Genomic DNA, 22,957 nt, shown 5'->3' with positions numbered 1-22,957 from the left:
GCAGCAGCAAGCATGTCTGTACTGTGGTTCATGTGCGCTTTATGGTGAGTCCTGAAGTTCCTGTTTTGTCCAAATCCAGGAATCTGTTGAAATGCACCACAGTCCCTTCACCTAGATCTCCTCTGCAATGAAACTTGGTCAGCTTGGATTTTGTCCCAGAAGAGAGTCAGAATGTAGCTGYGCAACACTCCCAGGCTTAGGAGCAGGGGAACAGTAAAATGCTCCAGGATGCATATGTGACACCTTTCCATATGTTTTTAGAGCAAATTCTACAAGAAGAATTTACTAGCTTGTTTAAATTCTAAAATAAGCCATTTTAGAGTTTTGAGTGCTGCAATAGTTTGATAGCTTGCCAAAAAAAATAAAACCATCTGATAGAGTTGTAATGTTAGTTCATAAAAGCATGCTCAGCTAGTTTCTTTAAAAAGATTTACTTCCTTAAAATAGTATTTTCCTACTAAAACTGCCTGCTGGGCAGAGCTCTTTGACAGGCCAGTAGAATTATCAGCATGTTTAGTTTTCAAACAGCTCTGCCACACTTGCACAGTTCTGCTGTGCTATCAATAATATGAGTGATGAAATAGGTTTTGTACATGTTTGCATACTAAGATATAAAAATCAAAATATGTTACAAAATTTGAAGTGCACTAACATTTCTATCCAAAAGTAGTCAAACCAGTATCCTTACCCCAGGGTAAAGCTCTTCCTTTGACTGAAGCATCCCTTTTTGGAACATATCCTCAGATACAAGGAAAGTTGCATTTTAATTAGCACAAATTAATTATCAAACTAGCACAAATTTAATTAATTAGTACAAATTATACCTATTGTGTGGTCTGAAAGCTACAGAAGCCCCCTTCATAGCTTCAGATATCTGTGATTTCAGGTACACTTAAGAAAGCATATAGGCAGAGGTTCAGATGTGATCAATGTACTATCATTTTCTTGTATAACATCTTAGAAGCAAAAAGCAAGAATTTCCAACAAAGCTTGATTCTGAAGGAAAACTTCCTACATGAAACCCTGACAAATTTTGAATTATATGGGGATGAAGGTAGGGGAATAAAGGGACAGGGACTGTGTAGACAAATAAACTGTCTTTAGATATTTAGCAATCGTCATTGCTTAATATAATAAGAAAAGTTCCCATAGATTGCCACTAACCTCCACCCATGCTAGAAAGAAAAGAAAGAATCAGGGGAGTAATCCTTCCTTCTCCTTTTTCCTTGTCAAAATTCATATCAGAAGTTGTTCGTGGTTGCCTAATTTACTGAGTGTCTGACTTGCTGTGTTATTCCTGTCATTGTATTACTTTTGCTACCATAGTTTTTCTCTACAAATTGGGGAGTATAGACAAAAAACCCTTTTACTTATTCAAAATAAGATTAAGAAGGTGAGATGAATTTATGGAGTATTTATGGCACTACTTTGTATTTCTTTTATAAAGCTTGGGACTTGGCTTTCAAGTTGATAAAGACACTGAGACACAAGATGAATCCTCTGAGGCTTCTGGCACTACAAGGCTATATAATCGCTTTGGGATTGCCAATTTTTTTTTTTTATTTTTATTTTTTATTTATTTATTTTTTTTTGTAGCTTTGTGTCACTTTCACTCCCACACATCTGGCAACAGCCCTCTCTGCACTGGCTTAGTTTAAAAACTTATCTCATAGATCATTACTAGCAATCAATTCCAGTCTTTGTACTTACTTATATTGTCCCACAGCCTGGAGTCACTGATTTTGTGGAACTAGGAATTTGGTCTATAAAATATCTACTCACAAAAAACAGAAAATATCCCCCCAAACGGACCCTCTAGCTCTTTGTTTGTGAAGTTGGCTCTGAAAATGTAAATCACATCAAACTGATTCTGCGGGCCAAAGAAAACAGGCAGCTGGATTCCATCCCCTTTAGCTAGGCACCAGCCCTTAAATATCTCTTGAATATACACTTTTATATGAGCTACAGTCAAACTCATTTTCAATTATTATTTTCCCACATGTCCCAGAAATTCAGACACCAACTCTGCATATGGATGTGACTAGGGCTCTGACAATGGATAAATATGCCAAAAATCTGTTAGCAAGCACCACTCCAAACTGCTAATGCATTTCTACCAGCATTCTTCTCTAAAGTCACACCTCCACTAAAAAAAGGGTGTATTTTTCATCTATGTCACAGTCCTTAAATATAGATGAGGCAGCTGCGGTCAAAAAACTTGTCAGGAAATGCTCTGAGCTAGGTGTTTTCCTGTGTGCTAGTTCACATTAGTTGGTGAGCATTTTTCTGCAGTTGCAGATACAATTGGAAGCATTTTTATTAATAGTATTTATTGTGCTGGTTTCTTTTTAGATGACAGTGATGTGGAGCATGAAAGCCGACTCGCCTCATACATTGAGGACTGCAGCTTAAAATGAAAAAGCCTGGAAAGTGAAGAATAGGTAAGACAAAGGAGGGAGATAATGACTAGCATAGATTCAGTTCTCTCTGCAAGATAAATTAAATGATTTGCTGGACAGGAAACAAAGGGACAATTCCCAGGACTAAACCACACATCTCCAGTCTTGTGACCTATCTCCTAGAATACCCTAAAGGAGCACCTGTTGCTGGGCAGCAGAGACATTCCCTAGTTGTGGGGAAAAATGGTATGGAGAAGCTCGAGATGCAGTGTACTCTACTAACCCTCCATTCCTGGTCATCAGATTTCAAAAGAGAAATTGGCAACTGACAGGTAATAAAAACAGAATATTCTCCAAGAGTTCCAACAATCCTTCATGAATACTTTATCCCAGCAAAAAACATAGCAGAGTGAAAAATCAGGATATAACTAACTTGAAATGCTTTCCCTTTCTATTTTCATAGGACAGATTAACAATGTTTTGACCCTAGGTAGTGCTACATAACATGAAACATGGTAGTTTTAACCAAAATACCAGGTTTCCCAGATGATGATCCAAGAACAAGCTGTAACTTATTTTTTGTCCTTTTTATTTTCACTTTCCCAAGCGAATAGCACTTCTGAGTGCTTGGAAGTGTTTATTAATCAGTCCTGATACATATCCACATACGCTGCCACCTTAAATGAGGTTAGCTGGTTATAGCTGCTGTGGGAATCTTAATTCACTTTCATTGACTTGGGGGGAGATAAGTCAGAAACAGTACTGTTTTAATTGTTTGCATTTACTTGGCAAATACTCATGTCAATTTAAAAGTTCCCATGGGAGGTGTCAAGAGGTCACTGACATTTTCCTGGGCAAGAAAGGGAGAATGGTTGAAACCTTGGCCTCGCTGCTTTCTTTAGCGTTTTTCTTCATTTGATTAGTGCTGTACTAGGCGCTTTTCCCCACGGCTGCCATTAGAAGAGGGAATGAGAGAATGTAAAAATGTTAGTAAGAAATGTGGGCAAGAGACACAAAAAGGGCTTCCCTGCTGTTTTATTTGACTAATTCTAGGCCTGGGTAACAGTAAACTTTGTCACAGAACGTGTGCGTGTTAGAGATATATTCTATACCCCTTAAAACTCCCAAATGCTTTCAGCAGATTTTTCCAGTTCATTCTATTATTCTACAGTGTCTTCTGTCCAAGGATCACAAAGCCTGCTGACCTCTCTGTTATCAAATGGCAAGGAAATACAGTTCCCTTAGGCTCAAAAACCATCAGGATTTGATTTCCAGAAATGAGGCACCTACAATTTCCATTAATATCAATGAAATTGTAGGTGAGCAGTATATTTTTCAGACACCACTAAGACAGACTACAGAAATTCAAAAGAAAAAAAAAAAAAGACACCCAGCATCTTATAGGCCTTGTACCCAAGGCTTCCAGATTTAAGCTGAAAATACCTGAGTTGAAGTATCAAATACAGCTCTGTTAAAGCTAGTGACTATAGGAAGGGATCCAACCTGTTTCATACCACAGATTAGTGCAGTCCCCCCAGAAAGACCCCACGCTTTATCATATGACAGAACAGCAATTTCTCAATTTCTAGATTTTAAAATTGTTTCAGTAACATTAATCCAAAGAAATAGACAACATTTCTCACAATTTTAGCTGCTGAGAGACAGAATAAAACATCGCTGGAGAGTTTTGCCAGCAAGTGAAAACAAAAATAGTGTTAAGTAAGTACAAGACCCCATCCTTTTGATGGAGATTACTATCACGTGGCAGAACAAGCAGAATGAAAGATGTGCTTATATCCTCACCAACTGCAGTCCAAAGTCACATGACTTGGCTCCAACTGACCTTCGCAGCAGTTTAATCAAGGGTGCTATGCTTTGTACTGAAGCATGAGTTTGGGCACACATTTCAGTCTGCTGGACTTAATAACCTTAAGCAAATGAAAAGAATAGACAGCTGAGAGCAGTTGCATCTCAGAAGATCACAATGCGATTTGATAGAACTTAACCTGTCCAATCTCTGAAGCTTGCTTTAGAAGTTTTACTGTGCTTGGGGGTTAGGGAGGGCTTATCACTGTGTGCACTCATGCTCCACTATTGTATGTATGCCTAAATATTGATATTAATGGTGGAAAATCCTTCCATTACCAATCTAAGCAGACTAGTTACTGGTAGTATCCCTGCATGGTTAACAGAGGCCATGGGCCAGGATTGAAATGTGCTCCCTTCCCAACTGGCAATACTTAACCCCGTCGTCTCTTAGAGTCAGAATTTGCTGGAGTTTCCTTCTGGACAAACAAGTTTGCCCAACGTAGAGAAAGCAATAGTGGCCATCTGAGGAAAGGAGGCACTACAGATATAGTGAATTAAGTTATTCAGGGCACTGAGATCATTAACTGACATTAAAGTTCATGGTGGAACAGGGTACTATTCCATGCAATCAGTAGGTTGTTTAACAGCTGAAAAAATACCATATTATTTGTAGCTAAGACTCACATCAGAGATGTTTTATTGCTGTGGAAAGAATTCTTCACATATGTTTACTAACAATTTAGAAGGTCAATGTTTTACCAAGCCTTCAAAACTATTGAGCATGAAATACTAAAAAATACTAACATTTCTTATAATTAAAAAGGCAAAAAGTATGTCAAGTGTGAGTCCAAATCTGTGCTATTGAGAAGCTCAGCTGCCATGATAATTTTCCCCTTTTGACTTTCTCTGACACAGTCTGAAAAAAAAGGCTGTAAAATACTCTAAACTGCCATTTAAGTTATCAAAATTAATGCCAGTGGGAAAGGATTAACCAATCTACAATAATGGCAAACTATATGCAATTTCTTATCSTCTTTTAGGCATCTTTATCAAGAGTTATTATGGCTTAATACAAAGGAAGAAATAGAGTTTATAGAAAATACACTAGCTACACTAGTTTATAAAAAGGAGGCTATATCTGACCTATCTTTAGCAGTGGTCTTATTAGTCTGGATCCACAACAGAGAGAGCTCTAGCTAATCATTAATAGTGTCTCAAGTTTTCTGTCTTTTCGATACCCCACCAAATCAGTCAGTTCTTCAGAAAAAGGGTAGGCTACATACATTACTTTTTCAAAACTACTCTGATAACATCTAAAATAGGTGTAGCAGCAATAAAACAAACAGCAAGGAGATCTCTTGACTGCTGATGGGGAAATTGACAGAAGGAAGAAAAAACATCCCTAAAGTAAGCCAGCTTGAGATTTAATGTTTTATTAAGACAGAGAGAGAATCACAGAGTTTTTGCCTAAAATCTAATCAAGGGAAATTGATAGTTGATATCCTATATTCAGGATACAGCAAAAATGCGTACTTCATCCCTTTCTGTAGAGAAAAGATTACCATCAGGACTGTCTGTAGGATACAGCAAGAATTAGGATATGTCAAGGATTTGATTACGGTTCCATTATACTCCAAGCACATCTGCATCAGCTTGAGCCACAGTGCTATTTAAAGCCAAACTTTAATTTCTCCTGGCTGACTACAGTCCCTAAGGGAATGTTCATCAGCCAAGCATAAGTGACTCATACAGCGCTCCAGCCTCACACTTGATAAAGGCAACCTCAGGGGTGACACAGAAAAGAACTGTCATAGCCATTCTGAAACTAAGCAAATACTTCTTCTGCTAGAGTTTTCCAACTGGGCCAGCCACCTCTTTTGGGCCTTTGCTGTGCAGCTAACATGAAAAAAATCCCCAACAATCAAGTCTTTGGCCCTGTGAGTTTTTAACTGTAAAGTTAAAAAGAAAGTTAATGGAATTAGTGATTTAACTAAATCACATCTTGGTTTGAAAATGTCTTGGAAATAAAACCTTGGAAGAGTGAGCCAGATCAGAGGTGCTCAAGACAAGCAGTTTAGCAGTAGCTGAACTCTTACTTATGTATATCCCAAGCAAGTACAAATTAATATTATCCATATGCAAGTAATTCAATTAAGGCTGTAGTTGCTGAAGAAGTGTTTTTAAGACTCTTGCACAAGCCAGCCATTCAAAGTGATGCTATTTGAAGTGATACTCATCATCTCAACTAGAAAGCAGATTAACCTGGAAATGCATTTGAAGTGTGTATTGCATTAAAACACAAATTTAATTTAAAGGAAGAAGCTCTTTATAGTTTTTAAAAGCAGTATTTGCACTCTAGAAATTGTTCTATCTAGACTGCTATGATAAAAATAGCAAAACCAAGCATTCTAGAAATTTTATACTAAATTTTAGTCTATATGGCTTTCCATTTTTTCCTCATGAATGAAAATGGAAAACACCAAGAGCTAAGGTGAGACCTGAGAAAGCACAGGATTATTTGGGGGGGGGGGATTTAAAAGGATTGAAAATCAAATTTCTATATTTGTGTTCACTTTATCACCAGTAGCAAATTAAGACTAGCCTGGCTTTACTAGAGCTTTGATCAGGTGCTTTTAGGGGAGAAAAAAGGTCAATCAGTAATTTAGTTAGAGCACACTTCTACTCCATCTGGTTGGAGGAAAGATTGTTACCAAATCCAACCATATGCAACCATCGCAACCATTTTGTTCTGTTCATATTAGCATCTGGTCATTTGGGGAAACTGGACATGCCATGCCATTTTCCCCATTCTCTCCCCCAAGAAAAGGAGTGCAAGGATTTCATTACTAATACAAGCTCTCTATCTAGAGGCTTTTGCTGCTCAGCTGGATAATTTCTTCCTCTATCTCTAAGCAGTATTGCTGTGTTTCTGATTTGTCAATATGTGATTTGTCAATAAAACTTTTCTTTTTTTTTTWAAATAGATTTGTGTTTATGCTTAGTGTTTTCAGAACATAGCCTATACAGGGAAATACTTGTAAAATAATTTACAGGAACTTAAGAATTTGCACACTGAATCAGACTCACCATCTACCAACTTCAGTACCCTCCCTGCCTGGAGCACCAGGTAGCCCCACATCCTTCCAAGAAAAGTGCAACCTTCCCACCCTCCTGCTTCTAATCCCCCTGTATATTCCTCAGGGATAATTTGTTTTCTGTGATGGTGATTTCCTTGCTGCCCTTCAATAGCCAGAACCTGATACAAAGCAATGGAAGCATGCGGGTTTATACCCACTCCACCTTCATGATACTGGGCAACACGGTGATTTCTGCACACCCCCAGAGGGGCACTGTGCACACCTATCCCCACTGCCACTATTATGCTGCCACCTGGCCCCACTGTGGGCTGGCACCAAATCCGACAGCTGCAGGTGGGTGGTCCCATCTGGCACACAGACCCCAGAGACCAGTTCCCACTGGGGAACTGCAGGGCAGAGATGGAGCTGGTCTCCTATGAGGGAAAACTGATGTAAATGCTGCGAAGAAATGAGAGGTGTTAGACCTGCAGATGTTCTGGGGAGAAGGCAGTGATTTTTGAGAGAGATCAGAAGAGGTACGTACAAACTGCATGTATGCGATCTCCAGAACAAAATACAGATTTCTCTTGCCTCAGAAAAGGAAATGAATGCAAAATTCTACATCTTGCATATTATGGTGTGACAAAAGTCCAACTGTACAACAGTTTTTAAGGCCTATAAAATGTATAATCCCTGTGAAATAATAAAATGAGGCTAGTTATACTTTGCTATGGCAAACTAAGGTGAGATCCACAAAAAGAAGGGGGTGCCTAAAGTGAGACTACTTACAAATTCAGGCATCTAATTACAATATTATGAATCTTAACTCTTCACATCTGGCTGCCTAAAGGGGAAAGGAGCTTAAGTGTTCATCCGAAAAATTTCCCTATTCATTTGAAGTTCAACTTTTTGCATACTCTGGACTTTACCTTATGGAAGTGATGATACCTCCAATCTTTCCTCTGCCGTTACATAGCTGATGCAGGCCTCACGTCCAGAGCTCAGACTCAGGAGGCTTTGTCAGACTCAGGAGTTCAAATCCACATCTCCTGCCTCTACAGCACAGCATCTGAGAAAAAACACTTACTGCTCAGTGCTTGACCTAATCCCCCAAATAGTCTAAAGTTAACACATGACAGAAGCAGTGGTATGAACTGGCACTCTAGTATTTTTATAGTGAGATGGGACAACCCAGCTTATTTTTTTGTTTTCAGTACAATTACACAAGAGTTAGTACCTACAAATACTTCAGATACTTTACAGTAGAACTTGCATCTACTACTGTGTTGAGCAACAGGAAAATTTCTGTATGTGGAATACTATGTTGAATAACAGCTTACAGACAGGACTTTCTCTTCTGTAATTCATCTGCTTAATAGAGATCAGCAAATTTTAGATTTTGTTAAATTCTGCTCATTTCAATTAACTATGCTACACATAGGAATGCAGTGGAAACAAGTTATTTGTACTCTAGCCCCACCATAGGGGCATACCTAGATTAGAAGCAAATTACAGCAGATGAGCAACTGAATTGATTTTTAATTCCTTAGAGGCACATTATTTAGTATTGCAGATGAATGCATGTAGAAGTGCTTAAGTAGTATCTAAATTGGATATTTAGTGTCCTCACAAATCATTAGGCATGTTATACATTGTGCTTTGARAGCATAACTCCTTTAAGTGCAGAACATTTTTCTCTTTTAATCTTGACCTCTAACATTAATCCTCTGCTCATGGTATTTGTTTCTTTTTAAACATGAAGTAAACCTCATCCCAATATTTCAGTAACAGCCCTTTATAAAAAGTCAATTAAATATCTCTCTCATTCAAGAATGAGAAGATAGCAAATAGTAAGAAAGGCTAAAAAGCTTGTTTGACATTAGCATGAACGTGGACCCAAAATAAAGCTTTCAACTAAAATTATACAATTTATTTGATGATCTTTTGATTGTAAGAAGGTCTGATACCAGGTTAGTGAAGTATTCTTCATCAAATGGAATATTCAGGACTTACTCTGTAATAAATGCACAATTTTAGAGGAACTTTTCTCCCATTTTTTAACCCTAATTCAAACATTTCGCTATGGTTTTTCATCCAGCATTTCGTAAATCTGCAAGATGTAGAGACAGAACCGTGCTCTGCATCCTCCCAGTTGTTGCTGCCCACTGGTCTTCCTTGCCATCTCAGTGCAGTTCTGTATAATGCCGACGGGTGAGGCTGCATCACAGGTATGGTGCTGTTTATCACCATAAAGATAGACTATAACAAAGGGTAGGTGGGTATGAGCTAAGCAGTACACAGCCGGGGAAGCACACTGAGAACCTAAGTTTAGTCATCAGTACTTAAAAAATTACTTAGATTCTAACTTTTCTTTGATCTAAATATATAGTCAAGCATATTACTTCAATATACAACAGAAAGCAGCTGTATTAAAAACATGTTTGAATGAACATACAGCATTCCTGCACAAATCATAGCAAAAGGGAGACACAGGTGCACTAAAAGCTGAAATATGAATTACTGATAAATGTTGTAGATGTCTACAAAAGCACACAGACTCTTGTCAAGAGTATTGTACATTTGAGCTTTGGTCAGCCATTCACTTATCAAAAACACCACAGAAATGGTAGTTATCTGTTTTGAGTTTGACTCAAGGTGCCTAACCAGGTAATATACTTCTCTGAASTACCTTCTAGTAATAACTTCAAATACACTCTCAAAGTTAAGCAAACAGGAGAGTGAAAGCCTCTTCAGGCTCTTTTCTTTGAAACTGATTTTAGGCACCAATCAGCTAATCAGCCAAAAATACTGTTCTATCAATATCTCAATTTGCCATTAGATTTACAACAGAAAATTCTTTATAGTGAATGTAATATTATGAATGCAAGCCAAATACTTAACAACTAATTTCAATAATTTATTATTCTATACAGACCAATAAATTGTCCTGAAAAGTCACAGTCATTGATGCCGTTACAGTGTACATTAATCAGGCTTTAATATTTGAGATAAGCATATTACTTTAGCAGACAAACTTATTTACTGTGTCAATTTTAAATTAGCTCTTGAGGGATTTGAAGGATACTCAGTATTGGTTGGCGGGTTTGAAGATTATTCTCCTCAAAGAGCTGTGCAGAATTTGCATATTTTTCAAATCATTAATTGGTAAAAAGCTTTACATCTGTAAAGCTTGAAGTCTGCAGATTATGTCCAGACATGTTCTCTTCCTACCAGAAGCAAGCCAGCAGACTGCATAAGAAATGAAGAATGTCAATAACGATGTGATTTAAGTTTTAAAAGAATTAACGCTCGCCCCCCCTCCCCCCCAAAAAACCCTTCTTGACTTCAGAAAGACTCTATCACCTCAGGAAAATTAACAGTTGTAGAGCAGAAGTATAACAAAGTTCACCAGTTTTGTGTTTTKTTTTTTTTTTTAATTTCTATATAATTAATCCATACTCATTTAAATCTAAAGGTTTGAGTCCCCCCCTTCACAAGTGTGGATGAGATGTGATTTGAAAAACAAAACTAAAAAAAGAAAATAATGCAGAATCATTCTTCATTAAACTCTTTAGAGCGTATTTGCTAAATGTCATGGATGATGTGGCTCGTGAAGATCATTTCAGTGCTGAACAATCTTTTGCAACAGAAGTGGATGGAAAGAAGTCTAGTGAAGAGCAGCAAAAATTGAAGGAACTTAAAAAAGAAAAAGGCAAATAGAAGGAAAGGGAAAAGGAAGGGAAGCAGCATAGAGCAGAACTGGCACTGTTTCCAACAATGAACATACTTTCTCCTTAGATGAAGCAATAGATGCTGATCAAAGAAATAATGATATCCAAAATGTAGGCAATATATTAAAAGCATTTACTAGTACTTGTTCTTTCAGAGTTCTCATTGCAGGTTCCCAGGATACAGCTGCAGTAGACTAGAATTTGGTCTACCTTCAAGAATCATATGTTAAAACACAAAGCAAAAAACCCAAAACCACTTTTCAGTGGACAAAGTTTTAATAACACAATAAAACAATTATACAAAAATCATGTACATATTTTGACAGTTATAAATAATATACATACTAGATTTCACTCTGTGGAAAAGTAACTTTAGACAATTTTAGATTATTCTGACTGGCTGTTACTTCACAGTGGCTGAGAAAAAAACCCCTACTTTCTCCAATAGAGCAGTTGGAAGTTGGAAGTTGACAGCTCCTTTCATCTAGGACAAGAGACTTATTGTATGAGTAAAGCTAGTAAAGCTTTTCCAGAGACAATAACTGGAAAAAAACAACATGCCTAACTTCTGCCCTGTATAGTACCGCTCTGACAGAAGGAACAGTGCAAGGAGAGGTGAGCAGAAGAAATCTGGGTTTTTTTGTTTGTTTGTTTTCCTTTTCCAGGGGTCGGGGGGAGGAAATCAAGCTACAAAATGTTAGCCAAAAGCYGACAAGCATTATATAGCATTTGTGCCTGCAATATTTTATTTTCATCCCTGTGGCTGCTGGAGCTCTGAGTATAACAGCAAGAATTTAGAAACAAAGTAAATAAAAAAATCCCAAGAAACCCCTTTCAACCGCTTACAGTATTATCAATAACCAGATTGCAAAATTCAAAGAACTAAATATTAGGGATTTTGGGGAAGGGCTGGGGGAGGGAAAAAGGAAAGAGGAAGAAAAATACTGGAAAAAAAAATCTTCTAGCTCCAGATGAATTGCACAATCTCAAGAAAATTCAGACATTTCAGTGAAGATTGAAGTATTTTTTCTTTTGCCTCACTTTGCCTCAATTTGGAAACATCATTTTGGAAACATCAAGATATTTCCGATGACACTGGTTAAGAAGTGACGGAAGCCTTAAGCTTCAAAATAAAATATATTTTTATTAAGAAAAAAGTGAAATACTCAAACTGGACCAGTAGATTAAGGCGTTATTACATACAGCCACAAGGGTCAATAAAAATGAAGTAACTTCTGTATGTAGGCATAAAGAGCATGCAGGTAAACAGCTAGAAGTGGATACTTTCACAACGTGGTAATCTTTCCARTCGATCAAGCCAGCTGCTGAAATGGCAAAGATTTAGTATTACATGATAGGTCTCAGTTTTGTATCAGAACATCTTCAGGCATTCTTCTCTGTATTTAAGTTTGAATTTGAAAGATGAATTACATATATGTTTTTTCATTTTGGGCAAGTAATAGTTAATGAACACATATGCAAGAACACGAAAGAAAAGTATAAATATCTCAATTTAAAAGGCATGTTTCTCCCCCTTTTTCATACAATCAATATGCTTTTCTTGCATCTTCTTTTTCCTGTCCCATGTTACAATTTCCTGCTACAATTGTTATTCCACTGTGCAGAATTCAAACGCTGATATGTAGTACAGCGTTAAGGAATTTCCTGAGTCAGGTTTATTCATCATTATCTGTAAAAAGCAGAGGGGGGCAGGGGGGAAAGGAGGCAGAAGATAAAAATCAGCCTGGAGTAAGAAAACAAAAACTTAGAGAAAAAATTTAATAAGCAATAATAGAAGAATTCATTAAGTAAAAGTCAGAAATGAAGACCTGACTGATACCAGAACTGTCTTGAAAACACTAGGGGTACAAATAGTGAACAACAGTGAACATCTTTATTGGATTAGTAAATTTCTTAAGGTAGTTGCATCTCAAATTGCCTGCTTCACTTGGTCTTACATAAGAAGCTGTCAACACAGGACAATGTTCTTAGTAAAGAAGAGTATAGATTTTTTAAATTCTTCTTGAGGAGTATAAAACTTGAGACAGAAGCTCCTGAAAATGCTTCTGAATGTCACTTGCCCTCTGTTAACCTTTATTAGCATAGTTTTTTTCTTTTTAAATCTCCAAAATATAGAATTATTTTTTTCCTTTACATTTTCATATGCTTTTCACACATTTGTAAAATAAAGTAGAACTGAAGCTATTAAAAAATAGCAAGTTGTTAATCAGCATTTGGCAAGATCAAAGTCAGCTCATCTAACAGGATTCACTYAGACAACAGCTTACAATTCAAAAGTATGCCAAACATTTTCAGCAAATTGTCATTTTAAGCCTTTAGTACTAGTTTTAAAATATCCTTAAGGCAAAGTGTTAAGGAAAAGAAACTGGTAACACTTTTTTTCCTGTTCTATATTGTCAGTCTCCTGGATGCTTGAAAGAATAACTACCACAATAAATCTTTCCAATTCTGTTAAGTCAATCRATTGTGGTTGAAATAAATTTTTTGGACACTTTTTTGTCATACTTTTATAATATAGAATGAAACCAACATGGTACTGGTGTTCTGACTGACTGAACTGCTCTGCAACACTAGCAAAGAAAAATTGGGAAATATAAACAGTGATTTGTGTTAGGAATTCCCCCCCCCTTTTTTTTTTAATTAAGAATTAATGTGTTTTTAAAACTAGTTTAAGAGGGTTTTTCCCCCCAAAAAAAATTTATATGTAAACACCTTAGAAAGTCATAATTAGAATAATCTTACTTGAGCCTTTATTCACTTGCTTTTGCAACAGATTTGTAAAGGAATTTAAAATATGCAGAAAATAATAGAAGTTGAGTAACATGTATTTCAAAATTTTAACTATATAATGCATTAAATACAATGATCAATATATTAACAATATATTAAATTTCCAATGTCTATAGAAATAATTTGAGCTATTTCAGATTTCTAAATTATTTTTTTCAGTAAAGGTTTTCATCATTAGAAAGCTAAAATTACATAACTGCAATTTATTTCTTGGCACCAGTGTTTCTCATTGATTACGGGCTGTATGGTGTCTCCTGCAGTGACCCTCTGAAGACCCTGGGTAACTGCCCATTTACTTAGTAAACTGCTAATCTAGGGAGACTCCCACCAAGACAAATTATCTTCATGTATCAATGAGCTGCCTGAAAACTAAGATAGATCGTATCTCCACCCCAAGTTCTTCTAGGCAATAACAACTATACAATCAAGAACCAAGTGAAGCTCTCCTTTCAGAAAAGTAGTGACACTAGTTCAAATAATACTGCAACCCATTAAAAGAACAGTTCTGGAAAGAACAGTATGATTTTAGTTAAAAAACAAACAAACAAAAAAACAATCACTAACTCTTAAAATTATTTTTAATGTTGAAAGTTTTATTCTGGTCTTTGATCTTCCCTATTTAAATGACTGTTTTCCAGAAATTAAATAAATATATTTCACCTTTAAGATGACATCTGTTATTATTATAGGTGACTGTACATCCTGTTACATCAGTGGTCAGTGTGCTTTATCAAAGTTTGCCATGCTTTGCTGCAGCAATAAAAATACCCTTTGTGAAAAAAGTGAGTTTTATCAATTTAACCAATCACTACAACAGTAAAGCACAGAGATGTTTTAAAAGTATAGTAGAACCTATTGTATATAACCAAGAAAGAACGTATGACAAAGACAACCCATAATTGCTGGAATCTGTTTGATTACCTTCCTGGTAGGCTCCGTCTGCCATTACTAGGTGAAGTATTTTGGCATACAGGTGTTTGTGTTCATTTCCCAGAATAGTCTGAACTATGGTTGAACAAGCATCAATATTTTCATCTTCATCTTCATGTATAGCCTAGGAGAAAGGACAATCCATGTGGCCAAATTTAAAATGTACATAAATAGTTCACAGATTTATTCAATGCAATTCACGGTTAAACCCAAAGCTTTCCTCTTTAATCCACTAGCATGGAATTTTCTGTGTTAATATTTCTGCATGTTGAAACAAAATAAAAGACTAAAGAAATGTGTTAATTCTAGTCACACAGTGCAATTAGTTACTGGTGCAAGTAAACAGCCTTAAGTACATTCATCTTGTTTCTTAAAATATTTCCCACTTGAGGTTATTTCACAAACCTTTATTTTATCATAAACTTCAATGAATTTATCAAAGCCTATTTCCTGCTCCAGGTTATATCTCAGCTCTTCCAAATGGCTGAAGACACTATCACATTCTTCACATTCACTGGCAATCTCTCCATCACTATTATCTATAAAGAAAGAACGAGCAATGGTTAAAAAAAAAAAAAAAAGTTCCCCCACATTCTGAATATGTTGTTTCCATGTACCTAAATTTGACATCTACACAGCCCTCTAAATCTAATGAAAGCAGCTAAGCTCAGGAGTGTTAAATGATGTGGACAGATATTCTGAACAACCTGCAATGAAAAAGGGACAGTCCATGTCTTGACAGAGTCAATACATTCTGAATGCTGAATGGGAAGCACCTAGCTACCTTCTCCAAGAAGGGTTCAGCGGCTGTAATTAACAATGCAAGATAGAATCCTTATGTAAAATCCTATTAGCCAACATGATATAAAATCCAAACTTTTGTCTAAGAAACATACTTTCTCAATAAATGCTTGAAATAGGAGAGATTCTACTCGCATACCTGATGTACATGAAAAAAAAAAGGTATTACTTAAGTTTATTTTACTTTAAAACACTCACTGGAATGCATTATCTAGATTAGGAGTGTTATTTTACAGGAATATTTATAGATCTTCAATTTAAAGTTGTGTCACTTTGCATTACTGAAGACAATAGCTATGGATTAATTACTGATTTTATACATCTTTTTATACCTATATTTATAAACACACACTATTTTAAAACAGTAGTAAAATACTGACATCTCAACCAGTATTTTAGAAACAGAACTGATGCTTCAGTACAGCACTGTGTATTGATTGCTAATACAAAACTCTAAAAGCAGTGACAGTTTTTTATACCATTTTTAGTTTGACTGCATTAGTAGCTATTTTGGGAGAAGGACAAGGTTAATAACTTCACGCTCCTTTTGAGTGCCCATTGAATTACTTAATTCTAACAGAAGTTGGATCTCAGACACTCCAGTCATGTCAACTGCTATTTATTTTTCCACTCTTACACTGTAGTCATGAATTATTCATTGAAAAAAAGAGTGTCTTTGATCTTCCTTGAAGACAAGTTTTAGGTGACTAGAGAAAAAATGATTTATAATCAGTGCCTAACAAGTAGCCAACATTTAATTTACAGCATTGATTGTTGCTTAGATGTTGACCTTGACATTCAGAAAATGTAAATATCTGTTTTTTTTCTAATTTTTGAATAAAAAGCTATTAATTAGACCTTCATTTTATTACAAGCGTATAATGCAAAAACCTTCTTCTGTGTTTGTATTGTTAACATCAGTAAATAAGTCTTACAGATAAAAAACAGATAAAAACAGGTATCAGAGAGATTATACCTGACTGCCATTCTTCATTAAGTGCACTTTCACTGCTGGGGTTATTTTCATCTTCTTCATCCAGCTCCATACCATTTTTTATGCATTCTATGGCACTGGCTTTTAAAGTAGATTCCTCCTCTTCACTGAATTCCTCACTAGGCTGCTCCCTAAGTAATTGTTCCATTGAGGCCCGGAGCTCCTGCAAATCTGTATCTGCCTCTCCAAACATACTAAAATAAAGTGATATAAGATTATGTAATTAATACTCTACAAGACAAACTCTAGGAAGAGCTCTTTTCTTTTATTAAGACAACTGGAATAGCTGAAAAATATTTTGGATACATAAGGTTATTTTTTTCCTATCACACCACTGGTCTAAATAAAGGAATCAGCACTTTCTACAGATTCTTAGACCAGTATGATTACAGCACTGCTATCACTATATCATGCAAGACACAGGGAATAAAGATCTGTCTAAACAGACAATGCATAAGGCAAAAGCACTGAGTGGGCTAAGGGGAAGGGTGGCAGAAATGACAAAGTTATAGCAACAGGGAAGATAAAGGTATTGCTCAATTTGACTTAGAAAGGAAGCAAGTGAAAAAATTTGCGAAGTGGTGGGAAGGGGGGGAGAAAAAAAAGACAATTAACAGTCCTGCATTTGATCCAACATTTATACACTATAAGAAAATGCTGGAAAGAAATTAAGACTTTAATCCAGATAAAAATAAATTTGGAGCAAAAAATAGATGTAGATCTTATTAGAACGTATACAACACCTAATTTGATCCCTACAGACTGCTCAAGCTATAGGGAATAGTCAAAAACACCTTGGGTCGGGATTTTGAAGCCCCTGGAAAAATTTGGGGGAATTAGAGGATATCCTGATACAACAGTAAGGAGACAGAAGAGTAGAGTGCCCAGAACCTAAAAAGAATAGAAATATTCAAGAAATCTTTATTTCTGAAAGAGTTGGTAGCTGTCAACTTTAATCTGTTTCAGTGGAATGCAAGAAAAAGACCCACAGAAAAGTATCTTAGATAGAATTTGGAGCGGAAATTCATATAGTAATCGTAAATAGCACATCTGATTAACTTCTCAGTTCTCCAAATAAGACTCAGAGTGAATGGTGATTCGAACAAACAAACTTGCCTCCTGAAAGCAATGTAGAGTTTTAAATATTTGGTTAAAAATCCCCATGCTGTTATACTGTGTATAACTATTAGTGTCTAACCAAAAATATACTTGATATAAGATACCTTTTGAAACACTAGATAAACATATCACACTCACATATCCTCAGAATCAGAGGGTCCTTCTTTGGCTTGTTCATCTTCCATATCATCTATTTCAAGATCATCTTGATGCTGCACATCTGCTACACTRGGAACATCAACTAGAGTTCTGTACAATTTGTAAAGATCTGGGAGTGAGCATGTTCTCAACATCTGCAAAGGTAATAAAAAAGCCTCATGTTTGGTAATAAATCAAAAAAATCTGAGGTTACAAATTACATTAAAATCAACTTTTTGTGCTTTGTCTTTTGAGGGTCAATTCAAAAATAAAGATGTGTCCAGCACAGATAGCCCAATTATTGAAAATTTGACTTTTGAAATATAACAGAAAGCATTCCTTCCACCTTTTTGGGTTACAGTGACTGAAAAGCTTAAAGGAGATAGATAAACTGACATACAGATTCTGGTTTTGTGAAGATTTGTTCATTAGTTTGATGACTATCTTAAGAAAATGAACACTGTGGTGGATAAGTAACATGAATGCACTTGACATACGTTGTAAGCAATCACTTAAAACACAGCTGTGAATAGCTGACAAAGGAATATTTTTAAAAACTGACATTTATTATTTCATCTCTAGGTGGGTCAGTGAAAACATTAAGTTTTGCTTATGGGATATTTCAAAGCAATTTCAATCAAGAAGGAAGAAGCTTTTAACACTGATTCATTGCAAGGGAAATAAAGCAACATGGAAACAAAGTAACTGTTTGCTCAGTGATCAACAGGATCTCTTTTAAGTTGTCTAAGGACCCAAACAATATAGTAAATATTCAACACAGTGTTGCTAAAACAAGAAACAAGACCTCCTCTGCACTAAGAGGTTTCACCAATAAGCCTCACCTTTCTTCAGCATAGCTCTGAATACATCCATGTTCAGTGTTATCTCCTAGATTCTAATCAGTGTGGGGAGGGGGGGAAACAGACACCTTCCCACCTCTTCTCTGCTGCTATTTGTATCAACATTTATTTATATACACCTTTTTGTCCACTACAACCAAAGGGCAGGAGCAATTAGAAGATTGACCTTACCCCATTCATTTAAAAATTTCCAGGAATTCTAAAAATGCTTCTTTTCCTACTAGTCTGCCTTTGTTAGCACACAGGCCTGCCTCCAGCTAGGACACCAACTCTGCCCAGCTCCCTGCTAAGGGTTTTCTTAGTTTCCGGGGAAGAGCAGCAGCAGAGGTTATTTGGGAGATTCCATAAAGTTACATTTGCAGGTATTRCAGAGGATTCAAGTGTTTAGAACTTACTCTTGTTGCAACCAGAGTAAGGGAAAAGGGAAGAAAAGGGAATTTGTTGCCCTCTGTCTTTTAGCAAGTCGACTGCAGCAGTAACAACAAAACGCCTGTCACTGTGACAAACACGCCCAAAACACATGCCAATTATGCAATAACAGGTAACATAACTAAGGTGGTTCATATTATCCAACTGCCAGACAAACAGCTTCATAAACTAGGGAAGTTAATGGTGGACTAACTCTCCATGAATCACAATTAGAGTCATAAATCCATTTATGTGAACATACAAGTCTGAAATATGCTTTCAATTTGCCAAGAAGCCTTATTTTTCCAAAGATGCAGAGAGGACTGCGCCTGTGTTATGCTCCCTAGCAATACATCAACCAATTGAGATTACTCAATATTTGATTAACCATTAAACAGTGCAGCTTCTGTTCAGGCACTCAGAAACAAGGCTGAGAGTCAAAGCAAGACACATTTTTTCTTACCTGACATTCCACCACCTATACTTCATATTGACTGAATGCAATGCAGGTGTGCAAGTTTCTAGAGAATCCTTACCACACACATTTTCCCAAGCAGCAGCTCTTCCTTTATATTCTTTGCATGTTAGAATGAGGGCAAGTGCTTCATGTAATTTTAAGAAAGAAGCCAGTTTCATCTACAAGTTCCATAACTATTTTTAAAAATATCTTCCACCATCCTATGATCATTTCATAGATCGTGAGCTATCACTCACAGATTGTGAGCTACCTGTGTAACTTGTCAGGAAATGCCTTCAAAAAGGCAGTTAGTTCCATTCAGTCTTCAGTCTTCCTGCTTCACCTGTGGTAGCTGGTTAAATTCTACAGAAACAGTATCTATCACCTTGTTGCCAGAAATAACAAAACACCTTTACTGATCTGTTCAGTGTTTATGTTTCTGATGGTAAGGTGGTGGTAAGTTCGAAAAAGGGCACAAAAGAAAGCAAGCAAATCAGTGGGAATTAGGAATCTCCTCATAAACTCCTTCAGTTATATCCCAGAGAAGTAGTGGTATTCCTCCATAAACATTTTGAACATTGATTTCACCCTTCAGAATTCTAAGGCTCACAATGCTACGGGGCTCCTGCTGATACAATGAACACAGTGAAGGTATAACTGCATGGCAGACATTAGACAAATACAAACATCTGCTGAAACAGCTATGCCATCTGTTTTGGCAATGAAGTTTTTCAGGGTACGCAAGCCTCAATAAGAAAATAAAAAGAATATTACTATAGAAATAAAAGTATTCTTTTTGATCTGTGGATTTTTTTTTTTAACTTGCCTTTGGGTTGTTTGCATCAAACAGCCCTGTAGAAAGTCCCGTCAACAAAGAACTTTTGCCTTTAATTTTTGCTGGCGATATGGAACGTGAATGAGGTACCAAGGGTTCTTCCTGTGAAGACTGAGCTGAAAGAACTGGTGAGGCAGTTGGTACAACTGGGGGCTGTATTACCCTCTGGAATAAGGATTCGGGTTGCAGAGAGTCATTGGAACAAGTTCCTGGTGTGGTAAGAGAAAGTCTATTACAAATCTAAATAGATTAAAAACCCCAGGCTCTTAAACAAAAGGTAACTAAACTAAAACTAATTTATTTTGGCTGTACAATTAAAATGGAAAATAGATAGCACTATAAGAGTATTCATCTGTCAGATTATTTTAATACTACATTCTAATGTGAAGTTCTCCCATTATTTTTAACTTTCTGAGAATACACAGCCCTCAGATATAGTCTATTCTGCTCTCAGGTTTTCCTGTTTCTCATTACCTAGTGAATTACATTATGAACACAACAGATATCACAGGAAAACAAAGCGACTGTGTCATAACAAAACATAAATCAATGATACTTGAAAGTATTGCAGATAGATTCTGAAATTACTTCAAGGACTACTAAGAGCAAGCAATTCTTCTAAGCATTAAAGATAAGATTATCATTAGCAGCTATTTAAAATAGAGGCTTTTATCCAAGCTGCAAGCTCAATATTAAGTAGGTTTATAAACAAAGCAACACTTTTACCAAGTAAAATCAGTAGATTTTTTTAAAAACATTTTAAATAGTCCTTTTAAAATGCCATAGCATTCAGAAACTTGACATTCACTTGTAAGTATCAAAACACGGGCTTTTCCCCTGTTTGCATACATAATATAGTTTTGTATTTTCCCCACTTAAGTTTCCCTGCCCCCACAATTCGTCTTCCTAATCTATCAGAAATATGCCCTTACAAGTATGAACTAAAAAAGAAAAACAAAACAGAAAACCTGTTCTTTCAGGGTTAGTGCCTAAGTGAGAAAGGTACTCACAACTACTTCATACTGCTGGTTATAATGAACAAGAAAGTCTTCAACTGACCTTCTGGAGCTTCCTCTTGTGGTTGCATCTTGTCAAGGACTAACTTCTCAGAAGCCACCTCATTTCTTCTGTCACATTGTACCCTATTACAAACACCATATCCACGGGAAAAAAACATGAAAATAGTCATTAGTCTGCTGAAAAAATCCTCAGTCACCAAGTGCAGTAAAACTAACATGGCAGACAAACAATGAAGCGTTAGCTAAACTTTAACTGATCTAAATCTTACTCAGTTAAAATTGGTTCTTTGAACTGGAGAAAGAAGATAAAAGGAAGAGTACTCACTTATCCTCTTTCTCTTTTACCCACACATCATTAACAGTGATGGGAAATTCCTTGGTTTTGTGCTTTTTATTTTCTTCTGTTTCTTCCAACATCTCTGCTTCCAAATCATCAGGCTCTAAAATTAGTTAAATCAGACACCTCATTAAAAATAAATCCCAAACAAACAAAAAGACGTGACAGACTACAAAGAGGGTTTTTTTTTTTTAAACTTAAGGTTACATTTAAGTCCTTGAGCTTTAATCATTTTCTGTATTTCACAAGAACAAGTGAAACAGTTTGTAACCCCAAAACTAAAAGTTTGGCTCTGGTAAAAAAAAAAAAAATATATATATATATATATATTCCAAGGGCTCCAAGGAACTCTGCCTTCTAAAAACCTCAGCAACCTTCTGCCAGATGTTAGCAAGGTGCTGCTATAATGTATATGGGAAAAGATCCCAGCACAATTGATAGGGAGAAACAAAAAAAACAGAAGCACTTCAGAATTCCATTAACCTTCTAAAGAGTTCTCTATAAGCGCACAAATTTTCTGGCATTTAACATAATAAATTAGTAAGTCAAATTACAATACAGGTGTAGAAAATACTTGGACTTATCTAAAAGCATTAAGAATACACAATGGCACAATTACTTATAGGAAAATATAAAGCTGTATAGGATCATTTTTTTCATCACTGAATTGGAATAGATTGTAATCAGAGTTACTAATGAAAAGACTTACCGTCCAGCAGAACAGGTTTGTACTGCACCTGGGTAGGTTCAGCTCTTTGAGAATCTTCTGGTACAGATGTTTCAGATTCAGCGACACCAACTGGTACTGAAGACTTGGCTCCCACAGTAGGAAAAGCTTTCTCTTCATTATTCTCTTTTATGATTATGGACTGATAATCTCCTTCAATACTGTCTGCAGCATCTAACACAAAATTATTCTATAGTTTAAACAGTGCACAGTGCTTTGACAGAGTTCAATAGTAAACTACAATGGGAGTTGAGAAAGTTTTTTTTTTTAAAGAAAAACATATTCAGAGTAGAAAAATTAGCATGTTTTTTATTATAACTGCTATGAAGAGAAATATAAGCACTAAAAATCTCATTTTTGTTTTCTGTAACAGCAGGTGTTCTTGCTACAATGTAATTAGTACATGTGTACACTTGAAATAAATGTAAGTTGTACTGTTTTCTTGTATTTCAGTGTTTAACTTAAATCTTAACCAAACTTGATAAAGTAGAAAATGATCATCATA

At 36.0% G+C, this 22,957-nt stretch overlaps 1 protein-coding gene across 22 annotated transcripts in view; it reads right to left on the bottom strand.

Annotated features, from left to right (window-relative positions):
- Positions 1 to 11,270: 11,270 nt before the first annotated feature.
- NEK1 (NIMA related kinase 1) overlaps positions 11,271 to 22,957 on the bottom strand; it is a 51,104-nt gene continuing 39,417 nt past the window's right edge. For 18 of the 22 annotated variants that reach the window (XM_026076146.1, XM_026076155.1, XM_026076154.1 and 15 more), the window contains 9 exons: positions 22,435 to 22,626; positions 21,714 to 21,828; positions 21,429 to 21,511; positions 20,361 to 20,578; positions 17,810 to 17,964; positions 16,535 to 16,746; positions 15,163 to 15,296; positions 14,749 to 14,881; positions 11,271 to 12,341 (listed from right to left, as the gene is read on the bottom strand). In XM_026076146.1, the coding sequence (XP_025931931.1) occupies positions 12,163 to 12,341; positions 14,749 to 14,881; positions 15,163 to 15,296; positions 16,535 to 16,746; positions 17,810 to 17,964; positions 20,361 to 20,578; positions 21,429 to 21,511; positions 21,714 to 21,828; positions 22,435 to 22,626 (1,421 nt within the window). In that variant the 3' untranslated portion in view covers positions 11,271 to 12,162. Of the gene's footprint in view, positions 12,342 to 12,510; positions 12,707 to 14,487; positions 14,597 to 14,748; positions 14,882 to 15,162; positions 15,297 to 16,534; positions 16,747 to 17,809; positions 17,965 to 20,360; positions 20,579 to 21,428; positions 21,512 to 21,713; positions 21,829 to 22,434; positions 22,627 to 22,957 lie in introns of those variants that run through there. The other 4 variants (XR_003255245.1, XR_003255244.1, XR_003255246.1 and 1 more) reach the window with 4 other exon arrangements.

The sequence above is a fragment of the Apteryx rowi genome, unplaced genomic scaffold (genome assembly GCF_003343035.1).
Source record: "Apteryx rowi isolate R43461 unplaced genomic scaffold, aptRow1 scaffold_427, whole genome shotgun sequence".
Lineage (NCBI taxonomy): Eukaryota > Metazoa > Chordata > Aves > Apterygiformes > Apterygidae > Apteryx > Apteryx rowi.
Note: the sequence above shows the minus strand (reverse complement) of the source record. Positions and strands in the feature narration are given on the sequence as shown.